General features: G+C 40.4%; 1 protein-coding gene across 1 annotated transcript; it reads left to right on the top strand.

Moving 5' to 3' along the window:
* The first annotated feature begins 1,678 nt into the window (after window positions 1–1,678).
* On the top strand, window positions 1,679–12,435 carry LOC115663421 (terpene synthase 6, chloroplastic-like). The gene is made up of 14 exons (XM_056309031.1): window positions 1,679–1,825; window positions 6,842–6,907; window positions 6,998–7,283; window positions 7,356–7,536; window positions 9,508–9,716; window positions 9,806–9,926; window positions 10,034–10,131; window positions 10,213–10,439; window positions 10,571–10,683; window positions 10,778–10,876; window positions 11,183–11,398; window positions 11,485–11,626; window positions 11,795–12,040; window positions 12,133–12,435. Exons 1-14 carry the CDS (start codon window positions 1,679–1,681, stop codon window positions 12,433–12,435), a joined length of 2,454 nt encoding a protein of 817 aa, XP_056165006.1.
* Window positions 12,436–12,960: the final 525 nt, after the last annotated feature.

Genomic DNA, 12,960 nt, shown 5'->3' with positions numbered 1-12,960 from the left:
TTATGGTCAAAAAATTAGTTTTGGGTAAATTTATCATGGGTGTACCAGTTTAGGGTTTTTCGTGGTTAAAAAATTAGTTTGGGGTAAATTTGTCACGGATGTACCAGTTTGAGTTTTTTGTAGTCAAAAAATTAGTTCGCGGTAAATTTGTCATAAGTGTATCCGTTTGGGATTTTTCGTGGTCAAAAAATTAATTTGGATAAATTTATTACAAGTGTACCAATTTGAGGTTTTTTGTGGTATTAACCCTTTAAAAAATGCTTCCTTGCATCCTAGGCCACTAAAAAGACAGAACTACCCCAACTTGAAAAACGGCGCGAATAGTGGTCTCTGACTAAGACCAGGAACCAATTCGAATTATAAATCAACCACACTCTAACACACCAAATCACCACAAGTACTTATCTCCCAACCGTCCACCACCACCAGCCTACATTGACGACCTCCGAGCTACCTTCGACATCGTCATCGTCCTCGTGCAGCCACACAAGCTTGCTAGGGCGTCACTGTAGTTGTCTCATACCGTCTGCTTTATGTCTCTCGTTTCCTTCATGCCCCAAGCAACCCCTGACCACCTTGGCGAGCTTGTCATGGTTTTCAAGAGCCTAGATTGAGGTCGCCACTCAATCTAGTACCTTCTGGCACCACGAACGCCTTGGTTGAGCTCATCCATGGTGTTAGAAAAAATTAGAGATTTCTCTAGGATAATTTCCTATGTTAGAGATATTTTGTTAATTCTGTTGATTTTGCGTATCTCTCAAGATTACATGCATATCTTGATTGATATGTTGTCTTTGATAGTCATCAAGTAAAGCCTATAAAGGCGCGCTTGGTAATCTATTTCCTTGTTTTTATGTTCTTTTGTGTCCTGAAATAGAAAAAAAACAGAAATCCGTTTGTGTATGTTAATTAATTTTTCTATTCCATGGGAAAAAATGGCAATGAAATAGATTTGGAACAGAAATAAGAAGTAAATAAAAATATACGTTTTGGTTCCCGCGAAATATTTTTGTAACAAGGTCATTTTCTTTTCTTTTTTTCCTTTCTTCTTCTTCCTTCTCTAGCCAGTCGCCGGGCCTCGGCGATGGTCTGTGACCGGCCAAAGATGAGGGCCAATGAGGCTCGACCTCGCCCGGCCATTGTGAGGTGGAGCCTCGCTGACCATTGTCGAGGCTTGGCGACTAGCTAGAGGAGGAAGAGGAAGGGAGGAAAAAAAAAAGAAAAAAATCTCAGAAAATTATTGAAAAACTAAAAAAAATTTCATGTCACAAATTTTTTTTAGGGTCGCACCAAACGCTATTCTGCTCCTTTTCTATTCTGAGAATAAAAATTTAGTGTAGTTATCAAACACGTTCTTCTTCTTAGAAACTCATTCAGGAAATAGAAAAAACTATTTTTGAAAAGAAATTGTTCTGAGAAACAAAAATGTTACCATACGCACCCTAAAGCGCGAATGAAATTATTTCTCTTCCCCGGCCCTATTTCTGGCTAGAAATAAAATAATCTATTTCTCTTTCCCGGACGAGTTTTTGAGCAAAAAGTAGTGTTTGATAATGACATGAAATTTCTGTTCCCAGAATAAAAATTTTGTTTGATAAAGATACAAAATTTTTGTTCTCGCCGGGAGCGGCGATGGTGGGCAGACGGCCAGCGAGCGAGCGGCGGTGGAGAGCAGCGGATGGGCAAGCGGCGGCGGATAGCCGGCGGGTGGCTAGAAGGCGGCGGCAAACGGCTGGCAAGCGGTGGTGATGGATGGCCGGCGGGCGGCGACGAATGGCTGGCAAGCGGCGGCGGCGGACGGTGGGTGGTCGGCGGGTGGCCGATGGTGACTGCGGGCTGTGGCAGCTGACGGCCAGCGGATAGTGAGCGGCGGAGGACGGGTCGGCGAGCGGCGGCGGTCGGCGGGCGAGCGGCGGCGGCGGCAGGCGGGCGACTGGCGGCGGTAAGTGGGCTGCAAATGTGAGCAATAAAAGGGAGTTGTTATTTCTGTTTCTGTTATAGAAATAAAAGGGTAAAACATTTTAACTTCTCATTTCTATTCTAAATCTATTTTTGGGCCAAAATTTGTCCCAGACATTAAAAAAAATGAAATTATTTTACCAAACGGATTTCTGTTCCAAACCTGTTCCGGGGAACAAAAAAATAGAAAAATAGGGAAATATACAGATTATCATTCGTGCCCTAAATGTCTCAAGTATTCTTCTTCAACATACATTGAAATATACAGAAAATTCTCCAATTCACTTTTCTTCATTATTCTTAACTTAGTATCGGAGCCTCCTTTCCTGACGTAACCCTAGCACCCGCACCCAAATACGAGTCTCATATGAGAAAGCACTTTTTTTTTGGGTCAAAAAGCACTTAATTGAGTCTATCTCACTTATGTGTCCAAGTCTCATATGCCACAACTTTGTTGTGTCTTAAATGAAACTTAGAGAATCTAGCGGACAAGCCAATTACTGTCGTTTCTTGGGGGTCATACAACCAGCAGTCTACTTCCCCTACATCATAGTAAGTACACCTTGAATGACCTTTAAAACTCCCCTTTAGCGGAGATCCAGTATCCGAATCTGTCAAGAGCACTCAACAAGATAAGGTTTTCTTAGCTTTAGTACATGCTTTACATCTTTCAACATTTGCACCACTTCATTGTGCATCTTAATCCAAACTATTCCGATCCCTACTATTTCACAAGCAACGCCGTTTCCCATAAGCACCTCATCACCCTCCATGCACGGATATGTAGTAAACCAATATCTATAAGAAGTCACATGATAATAACATTCAGAGTCGAGCACCCAATCATCACCTGATGAACTCGTGGTGACTTTTAACACAACACCGGCATCATTAGAATTATTATCTGCTATGGTAACAATATTACCATTGCCTACAGACTCCGCCTTAAATCCTTTACCCTTGTATTTCGGATAATCTCTTCTGTAGTGCCCTACCTCATCCCAATGATAACATCGATGCTTCCGAACATTGGTCTTCGATTTAGAATGGTTCTTCCATTTGATACCTCTAGACTCTCATCTTTGTGTTTACCTCGATTAACCAAACTTTGCGCCGTATTTTGCACCAAGTTATCTTCTCATAACTTCTTTTGTAACTCCTTAAAAAACAAGGCAGACTTTACCTCTTTCAAGGTAATCGTAGTGCGCTCTAGTAGTAGTGAATCCTTAAAGTGCTCAAAAGGATCCGGTAGGGATGCCAACAACATCATATATTGTTTCTCATCAGGAAATGCCTCATTGACGTTCTTTAAATTCATCATGAGTTTGTTAAACTCATACAAGTTGGCTCTTATGGATGCGCCTTCAATCATCCGGAACTAAAATATCCTTTTTAGCATATACAAGTGATTGTTCAAACCCTTCATTAAATAAATGACTCTAGTTTTGCCCACAACGCTGTGACATCCTTCCTTTCGGCCACTTCAATCAATACTTCATCTGAAAGATTTAACGGGATTATACTTTTAACCTTCTCCATCAACTCAACTTTATCGCTCTCATTTATCGTTTCTGGTAATTTATTCTAGCCATCTTACGCCTTTGCCAAATCTTGGGTTATTAACGGGCATGCATTTTAATGCTTTACAATCCAAAGTTGTTCCTCCTGCTGAACTTTTCAATCTCAAATTTCTCTCCAAAAATTATTGCAACAACCTATTATGGGCGATATAAAGAATTTACTTGCACGTGAAAATACACCTAGGTCAATGAATCCGTGAGGTACTTGCGATTTATTGGGTGCATGCACTTGTGCATCCGATAACTTTTCCCTCTCTTGGCCCCCAGTGTCTCTCGAAGTTTGAATCATAACTGACTAGGTTTGCAAAAGAGAAGTAATAAAATACAGTTTTGAACTTAGGTATCATGGCTCTTTTAGATTAGACTGTACCCACTGGTCATTCATGGAAATTTTTGTGAAAAAAGGACGACAGACAACGAGAACATACGGGAGGCCGTGATTTTATTCGCTTAGCATCTTCAGAAGATACAAAACTTTCGTTGAATAGACTACAAAATATGTCCGCCAACTTTCGTTGAATATACTACAAAATATTTCAGCCACCTGATTATTTGTTCATTTTCTGTTACTTTCATTGGACATAGATATGTATAATTTTTTTCGGGTGCATGTGCTCGGGCGAACCTGATTTAATTCAAAACTCGATTTCGAAAATTAATTTATAAAGTGATCAGGTCATATTCGAACATCCGACAAAAATTAATTCAGATCTCGATTAAGGAAGCACTACCAAACTACCTCTGAGAAGATCAAAAGTGATCAGAATTGTAATTGTATGAACTTGCAAAGAATTTAAATGTGACGACGGTATGAAGGAATTTGAGTTTTTGGTGCGATGGCCTGAGAATTGAGATAGTTAAATATCATTAAAATAATTTCATTAGCACTTGATTGTGTTATAAAATAAGATGATACGTAATATAGTTATATTATACATAGAATTTAGATGAAATAGATTAATTAGTGGGATTAGGTTGTGTCTGACGCCTATCCTTCATTTAGTAAATAAAATATTAATTTTAAAAAATAAATAAAAAATATTATGTTGATATAAAAAATGTCTTTGCAGTATTAATTAGTGGCTGAGCTAATCAACATGTTTAGTTCATTGTTGATCTAAATTGATGGAGACCCTAATCAATGTGTTTGACGCAAGATTAGAAAGTACATGGTAAGGACTGTATCTGACATTGCAAGTGATGACAAGATTATAAAGTGGGTAAGGACTTAATTACAATATTATTCTACTTAGAAAATATATCACATGTAGTAACTGAGGCAATGCGATAGTGATGGTGGTAATTTTGAAGTGTTAGTATTGGCAAATGAGGGGAAAATTACCAAAAAAAAGTCCTAAATCTATTACATTTGTGCCAATTCAGTATTAAACATTTTTTTTTGCCAATTGAGACCTTTTCTATTTGTACCAATTCAGTCAATCCGGCTAATTTTGACCGAAAATTGCTGACATGGACGTTGGCCGTCGTGAAATTAGAAGCGACAGCGGTAGAATTATCATTTAGCATTCCCGTTTCACATTTCACATGATAGCAGATAGACTTTATCTTAAACTTGAGCAACTTGCAGCACCAGCCAATTTAATGGGGGACACCAATGGTGAGAAATTTTTCTTTCACTATAAAAAGAGCACACAATTAGCGTACGGAGAAAAAAATGTAGAAAAGAAAAAAAGGAAATCAACTTAAGAAAGAACAATAAACAGTATAGTAAGTAAGGATTTTGATCCATGTTTTTTATGTAATTTCAATCGTCGTCGGAGAGTGAAGAGGAGAGATTTATGCAATATTTGACAATTATGTTGAATGCATATTTAGAAAGTAAAAGATTCATCGACTACTTGCCCATCATCTAAATTACAGTGAGGGAAAATATCAAATATTTTTTTTTTCACTTTTCGCTCTATTATCACTTTGCGTCGTCTAATGCATCTTTGCATCCTAGGCACTTTGAACGACAAAACTACCCCTACTTGAAAAACACCAATACCCTAAATCAACCACATTTTAACACACCCGCTCACCCACAAATCCGTATCTCCTCCCTCACCCGCCACCATCGGCCTTCGCTGCTGAAGTCCGAGCCGCCTCCGACATCATCCCCATCATCAGCGAAGTTGCCTCCGCCACGCGAGCTTAATCGGGCGCCACTACCCTTGTTTAATTCGGTCTACTCTATGTCACTCGTCTCCTTCATGCAATCCCTTCTCTCTCTCATGAGTGCGCGCACGCACACGCATAGAGGCCCAAGCAACCTCCAACGACCTTGGCGAGCTTGTTGAGATCGCCTCACGGCAATGTTTTTAATATGAGAATTCAACTAATCTTCGGGTCTTCCACGTTTAGCTTCCTTACTGTGTTTTTTTAGTCAAAAAGCTTCTTTACTTTAGAAAGTAGAGTTGTAGCTAAACTGCCGTAAGGCTGTGCAACGAAGAACTTAAAGTTATATGACATGTTTTAAGGTTTTTTTTTGGGTTTGTCATACTCTAACTTTCAACTCACTCTCAGACTTTTGCAGAGTATGAAAGTCGAAACCCACGTCTGAAACTAAACGTCCCCGTTCCTAGCCTCCTTGGAAAGTAGAGAACCGAACTTCCTACTTCTCCCTTTTCTAAATAGGAAGGGTGGCCACTAGGACAAACCTCAGTGATTGACAATTTTTAAGGTTACAATACCTCAAATTTTGGGTGAGACAGTTTCTTAAATGTTACTATAACTTTTGAGTGTTGCAGCCGTTGAGATGTTTATCGAGCACTTTTAAAAGTCGCAGCACCCTTCTCACGGCCGAAGATGATGTGCGAACTGTACCAAACAGCTTAAATGCCAATCCAATGTTTATGAAACGGCATGGAACTCACGGTGCATGAATCAATTAATGAATATAAGAAAAAGCGGCTTATAAATAGCCTGTCTAGATGCATGGCGTCTTAAAGTTTAACCACGTCGTTGTCGTGTTGCTTCTCAGCTTCTCCCTGTCCTCATATTCCAGCAATCTCACAGGCTCTCTCTCTCTCTCTCTCTCTCTCTCTGCGCACAGATAAATCCTTTAGGCTTCATCTTTTGACATTGAAGTAATTGATACAAGTCGCTGCTGTTCATTCTGTTACTATATTCCACCATGTCACTCTCGCATTCCAACAATCTTGGGTTGTTTGCTCCTTCTATACCAGGTTCTCTCTCTCTCTCTCTCTCTCTCTCTCTCATGCCTGCACACACATTCTTTGCTTGATTGTCGGGTCCTTCATCCATTTACTCTTTCATTCAGTCTTTTTTCGTTTTGCCAGGAGCTGTCTTTGGACTTTGAAACGAAACCAGTTAAACAATCGCCATCATCACGGGTTGCCATTGCGGTACAATGATCTTGCTATATGGTTTATGTCTCTCCTTAATGTGATATCAAGTTGACGATGCAGAGGAAAATGTCTGTTTTGCTCTTGCAGTTGTCCGAAGTGAGTAAAGAACGCATAAGAGAAATGTTTAACAAGGTCGAACTCTCCGTCTCTGCGTATGACACTGCTTGGGTGGCTAGGGTCCCTTCGCTTGGTTTTCCAGAGAGCCCCCGTTTTCCAAGGTCCTTGAGTTGGCTACTGAACAATCAATTACGCGACGGTTCTTGGGGTCTCTTGGACCGTCATCCGTTGTTGATCAAGGACGCTTTGTTGTCGACCTTAGCATGTGTTCTTGCACTTAAGCAATGGGGTGTTGGCGAAAGGCAGATCAACCGTGGTAAGTCAGATTTTTCTTGCCCATCTATCTACAGTTGCACCGGTTAGTAAGGACGATAAATTGTGACCGCAGGCCTTGAGTACGTCGCTTCGAATTCTGCTTCTATCACCGATGAAAGGCAACACACACAGACCGGATTCGATATCTTGTTCTCTGGTATGATCGAGCAGGCTGGTCGCCTAAATTTGAACCTTCCCCTGAGACCTGCAGATGTGGATTCCGTGTATTACAGGAGAGATTTGCAATGGAAGAGGTAGTTAGATAGTGTCGAACTTCCCTGCTTCAGTTCTCTTTCGATTCGACCACGTGGCCAAAGCGTAATAATAAGTAATTTTCTGCGGGAAAATTGTCTAAAAAGTTATAAACCTATTGCACTTTGACTAATTCAGTTATAAACTTTTCAATTTTAGCAATTGTGTTCTAAACCTTTTGACAATTTGTCAATTGAGTCCATCCAGTCAATTTTGGTCGGAAATCGCCGACGTAAACGCTGGTCATCCCATGTGGCACAACCGACGTGAACAATTTTTATAATTTTATATATATTTTTGAATTTTTTTTTATTTTTCTTTTTTCTTTGCCTCTTTTCTCTGTGTCAGTGAGGGTCACTAGTGACTCTCATTGGCTGCGAGTGAGGCGGCCCTCGCCCAGATCTGGCAAGGGCCTTCATGTCCTCGTCGGTCACGGGCGAAGGCATGAAGGCCCTTATTAGATCTGGGCGAGAATTACCTCGACTGTGGTTGGCGAGGCCGTGAAGGCCCTCACCTAGATCTGGCAACGGCCTTTGTACCCTCGCCTGTGGCCGGTGGGGTTGTGAAGGCCTTTGCCTATGGCTGCCAGCCGCAAAGGCCCTTGCCTAGATCTGGCGACGGCCTTCGCTTGTGGCCATCGGCGAGGCCGCAATGACCTTGCTCAGGGCCTTCACGGCGTCACCGGTAGCGGCCGAGGCAGCCCTCGCCTAATTTGGGGGAGGCCTTTGCGATCGGCGAGGGTCGCCGGTGACCCTTGCCGACATAGAAAAAAAAGGAAAAGAAAAATTTTAAAAATTCAAAATTTTAAAAAAAATCACAAAAATTGTTCATGTCAGCGACGGCAGTACCACGTAAAACAATTAACGTCAACATCAGCAATTTCTAGCCAAAATTAGCTAGATGGACTTAATTGAAAAAGTTTTAAAAGTTTATGACTTAACTAGCAAAATTGAAAGGTTTATGACTGAATTGGTTAAAGTGCAATAGATTTATGACTTTTTGAATAATTGTTTCCAATTTTTCACGGGGATGGCTCATTTTTGTATTGGTGTACTATTTAAAAGGACTGAATTGGCCAACGTGGTTTTTCCGTTAAAATCATTGACAGCATAAACTAACAAGGAGAGAATATTTTGTTTAATTTATGAGTTATCATTATTTTGGTTCAATTTCATTCCCTTACGTTGTTTATCTGTTCAATTTAGTTCTTAAATTATTCTTTTATTCTCTTTTGATTGCACCATGTCAAATTTAAATTTAATCCCAACACAATGTTTATTAACTATGTGACAACATTAAACTCCAAAAAGTAAGACGTTAATTAAATAGAAAGACAACACAAAACATTTAATATGTGAATTCTTCAATGTGAAAATGCCTGTGTTTACATGTCGTAATAATTTATAAATATAAGTAAACATGCGATCTTAAGACAAGGAACAGTTTAAACTGCTTAATTAACGAGTCCAAATGCGTCGTAAATAGATAAAAGGGCTAGTCCATACCTGGAATATTTATTATTCATTAACATTAAGTTATTGAACAATGATTTGTGTTGATAATTACTAGTTTTAGGTAAGGGTAATCGAGGTTTATCTTGTAGAATATTTGATGACCCTCACCATGCTCAAAGGAAGAACCAAAATATAATAGTTTATGGATGAAATTGAACAAACAATCCAAGTTCAAGAACGAAATTAAACAAAAAAAAGAGAGACAAATCTGTAACTTTAACGATCATATCAGCAAATTTCGTCCAATCTTTAACGGAACAATCATAGTAACAAATTTAAAAAAGTCAGGAACGACATCGAAAAAGAAAACTCAGGAACCATATTTGATATTAGGAAAAAGTCCAAGAAAACTATTTATTTGCACTTGCACACAACTGTAAGCTTCAGTGAGAGTTGTGGTAATACGAACTTAATGATCAGCAGCATCAATGAATCCTCTGGTGCTTTCGGTGTTCTTAGAGGCTTATCAGGGGGAAGCGGAATCTTCTTGTCTTATGTTTCGGAAGGAATGGGGAGTCTAGCGGACTGGGAAATGATTATGAAGCATCAACGGAAAAACGGGTCCCTGTTCAATTCGCCGTCGACCACAGCTGCTGCTCTAGCTCACCTTCAAAACAGCGGTTGCCTTCGCTACCTCGAATCTGTACTAGAGAAATTCGGCGATGCAGGTTACTTCCATCGCCTTAAGTCTTCAAATGAGTTGGCTACTCTGGCCCCTGGGATATCTATTAACATTGATGCATGTACTTTTGGCCAGTCCCAACGGTCTACCCTTTGGACAAATATGCTCGTCTATGCATGGTCGATAATTTGAAAAGATTAGGCATCCATCATCATTTTAGAGAGGAAATAGATCACGTATTGGACGACACGTACAGGTACCCGTTTTTCTTGAGTGCAGACCCTCTTTGCTGCATTCAATTTCTTCATACGTGCCAAAAAAACAAAGCATGAGCTTCTCATCTTGTGGCATTGGACAACACAGATGCTGGCTGCAGGGGGAAGAAGAGATATTTCTGCACATCGCCACCTCAGCAATGGGATTTCGGATACTGCGATCCCATGGATACGATGTCTCTTCAGGTAACACATTTAGTTGTGCTATTGATCGATGGAAAGTCATTATTATAATTGTAATTATTATTATTATTTTCGTATGGATAGATGCATTAACTCAATTTGCTGAAGAGGATCAGTTCTGCAATACACTTGAAGGATGTGTGAAGGATGCTGGCTCTGTCTTGGAGTTGTACAGGGCTTCAGAGCTGATCATTAATGATAATGAGATTATACTGGAAAAGATAAACTCTTGGACCAGTGATTTTCTTAGAAAGGGATTACTCGCTGGTGAAATGCATGCTGATAGACTCGAGGATGATATGCGTCGAGAGGTAGATTTTCTGGTCGAGGTTTTCTCCATATTATTGTACCAAGAACGATTACCGGTGTCGCTATCTTGTTCTTGCCATGATTTTTTGTTGTCGTCAATTCCCTAAGAGAAATGTATTAGCAATCATTTCAGGTGGATGATGCTCTCAGAGTTCCTCCTGAAGCAAACATGACAAGGGTAGCAAACAAGAGAAATATAGAGCTCTACAACACGGACCCTACGAGGATTCTAAAATGCGGACTCCGGTACAGCCCCCTTATTTGCTGGTGTCTGGTTTAGATTATTGACGTTCCATTGACTCTAATACTCCACTGATGTGTTGCTTGTCTCCAACGCTAGTTCCAATAACTTCCACAACAAAGATTTTCTGAATCTGGCAGTGGACGAATTCAATATGTGTCAAGCAATATGCCAAGAAGAATTCAAGTATATGAAAAGGTGTATATAGATCGCTCTCTGGATCCATCATGGTGATGTGGAAAGTGCTACTTTTACGGGATTTGATCTTTTTTGTTGGAGCAAAAATCGACCTTGACCTGAATCTTTCAGATATAATCTGAGAGTTAACTAGAGGCTCATTTTATATGGCTTTAAACATTGCCCTGACCGTTAATTTTATGTTATATAACGAGAGCTTTTTGCACGAGAGACAATGTTTAAGAGAGCTATGATCTAAATCCACTAGGATCATCCGTCTTTAAATATTTTCTTTCAGAATGATAGTTTTGTTTTGCTGTCCGGCAGATGGATTAAAGAGAAAAAGTTGGACAAGCTGAAATTTGCCCAATATAAGTGGGCATATTGTTACTTCTCTTCTGCAGCAACCATGTTGCCCCCTCAACTATCAGATGCACGCCTTTGCTGGGCCAAACATGCTCTGCTCACGGCGGTGGTCGATGACTTTTTTGATTTTGTTGGTTCCGCAGAGGAGCTAGAAAATCTAGTACAGTTGTTTAAAAAGTAAGTTCTGCTTTTTTTTTTTTTTTGTGAGCGAGCGAGTGAGCATGCGTTGACTTTATTTTCTGAATAGGGATGGTTTGATGCAGGTGGGACGTGGACGCGAGTGCCAACTGCCATTCCGTGGAAGTTCAAATCATATTTTCAGCACTTCACTCCACTATTTCGGAGACCGGCTACAAAGCGGTTGCATGGCAAGGAAGAGACGTGACGGGTCATGTGTTTCAGATAGTGAGATCACTTCTCTTGATCATCTCTGCCTCCTCATGGTTGTCCTAAGATGTCTCATATGTTTGATCTGAATGAATCTGTATTTATCTAGGAGAAATGCCATTTCAATTAAATGTCGCTTCTCTTTTCTAGATTTGTCATCCGTACCTAGCTTAATCTTCATTGCAGTGGTTAGATTTGCTTGAGTCGATGTGGACCGAGGCAAAGTGGAGAAGAACCAAGGCAGTGCCAACTATGGATGAGTACATGGCCAACGCATTCGTATCATTTGCTTTGGGGCCTATCATTCTCCCGGCACTCTACTTTGTTGGACCGAAACTTTCAGAGAAGCAGGTCGAAAGCCTTGAGTTCCACGATTTGTTCAGTGCATTATGTACTTGTGGGCGTCTTATGAACGACGCACGGGGTGCCAAGGTGAGACAGGAATTTACAGCCTCTTTTGTTTTAACTCAACTGGCTTTATGATTGATCTGAAATGTTTTTTGGGTTTCCCATTTGCTATGCAGAGGGAATCCGAGGAAGGGAAGCTGACCGCTGTGACGGTGCAGATGCTTGACGGGAGCGACACCAGTCAAGAAGAGGTCATCGAGAGGCTCAACCAGATGGCAGCTGGTGAGAGGAGAAAACTCTTAAAGTTGGTACTGCAAGAGAAGGAGAGCATAATTCCAAGAGCTTGCAAGGACTTGTTTTGGAATTTGAGCACCGTGTTCCATTTCTTCTACCGGGTGGACGATGGTTTCGGTTCGCCTGAAGATGTCGGCATTGTTAAAGCTTTCCTTGATGAACAGATCATCCTCGATCCACTGTGATTGGTCAACACTCAGGGTTGGCGCTGCTGGGATAGGAATCAAGTGATTTCTAGTTCACAAACTAGAGGTCACTTGTTCAAATCCTACCGACTGTATGCTTGTATCATGTACCCCATGACTTGTTTGAACATGAAGTCAGTACCGGCTCCTACTGTCCTGGTGCTTGTATTGTGTATTCCATGGAAGAACAATGTGAAATAACTTGTTCTACTAAAAAGGGAGTTGCTGATTGCGTTTTCTGAGTAATCTTTTGATATGTAAGCCTACTTTGTGGAGATTGGACAAATTAACTAAGAACATGACAAATTGCTAACCAACCAACCGTCGATACAAGAAAACTTACCGTGGATTATCGAAAAAAAGATACTTCTGTCTGTTGCGTCTCGTCAGATTTATGTTAGATTAAAACTGAAGGATTCTAATCATGCATAGAATAAAAAAATTCAAGCACAATTAGAATCAAATGCGGAAAACAGGATCGAAAATAAACTTACCTCCGGCCATTGTTCAACTTTACGTTCGTTG

This window comes from Syzygium oleosum, unplaced genomic scaffold (genome assembly GCF_021117445.2).
Source record: "Syzygium oleosum isolate NSW1041296 unplaced genomic scaffold, Sole_v2.1 Sole_v2.02, whole genome shotgun sequence".
NCBI classification, from domain to species: Eukaryota; Viridiplantae; Streptophyta; class Magnoliopsida; order Myrtales; family Myrtaceae; genus Syzygium; species Syzygium oleosum.
Note: the sequence above shows the minus strand (reverse complement) of the source record. Positions and strands in the feature narration are given on the sequence as shown.

Bases quoted from the DNA above. Each gene is read 5' to 3' on its own strand.
- LOC115663421 (XM_056309031.1), top strand. From the start codon at position 1,679: ATGGGCAAGCGGCGGCGGATAGCCGGCGGGTGGCTAGAAGGCGGCGGC. The intron at 9,927-10,033 runs GTACCCGTTTTT...TGGACAACACAG, and splicing joins GTATTGGACGACACGTACAG to ATGCTGGCTGCAGGGGGAAG. The intron at 10,132-10,212 runs GTAACACATTTA...TCGTATGGATAG, and splicing joins TGGATACGATGTCTCTTCAG to ATGCATTAACTCAATTTGCT.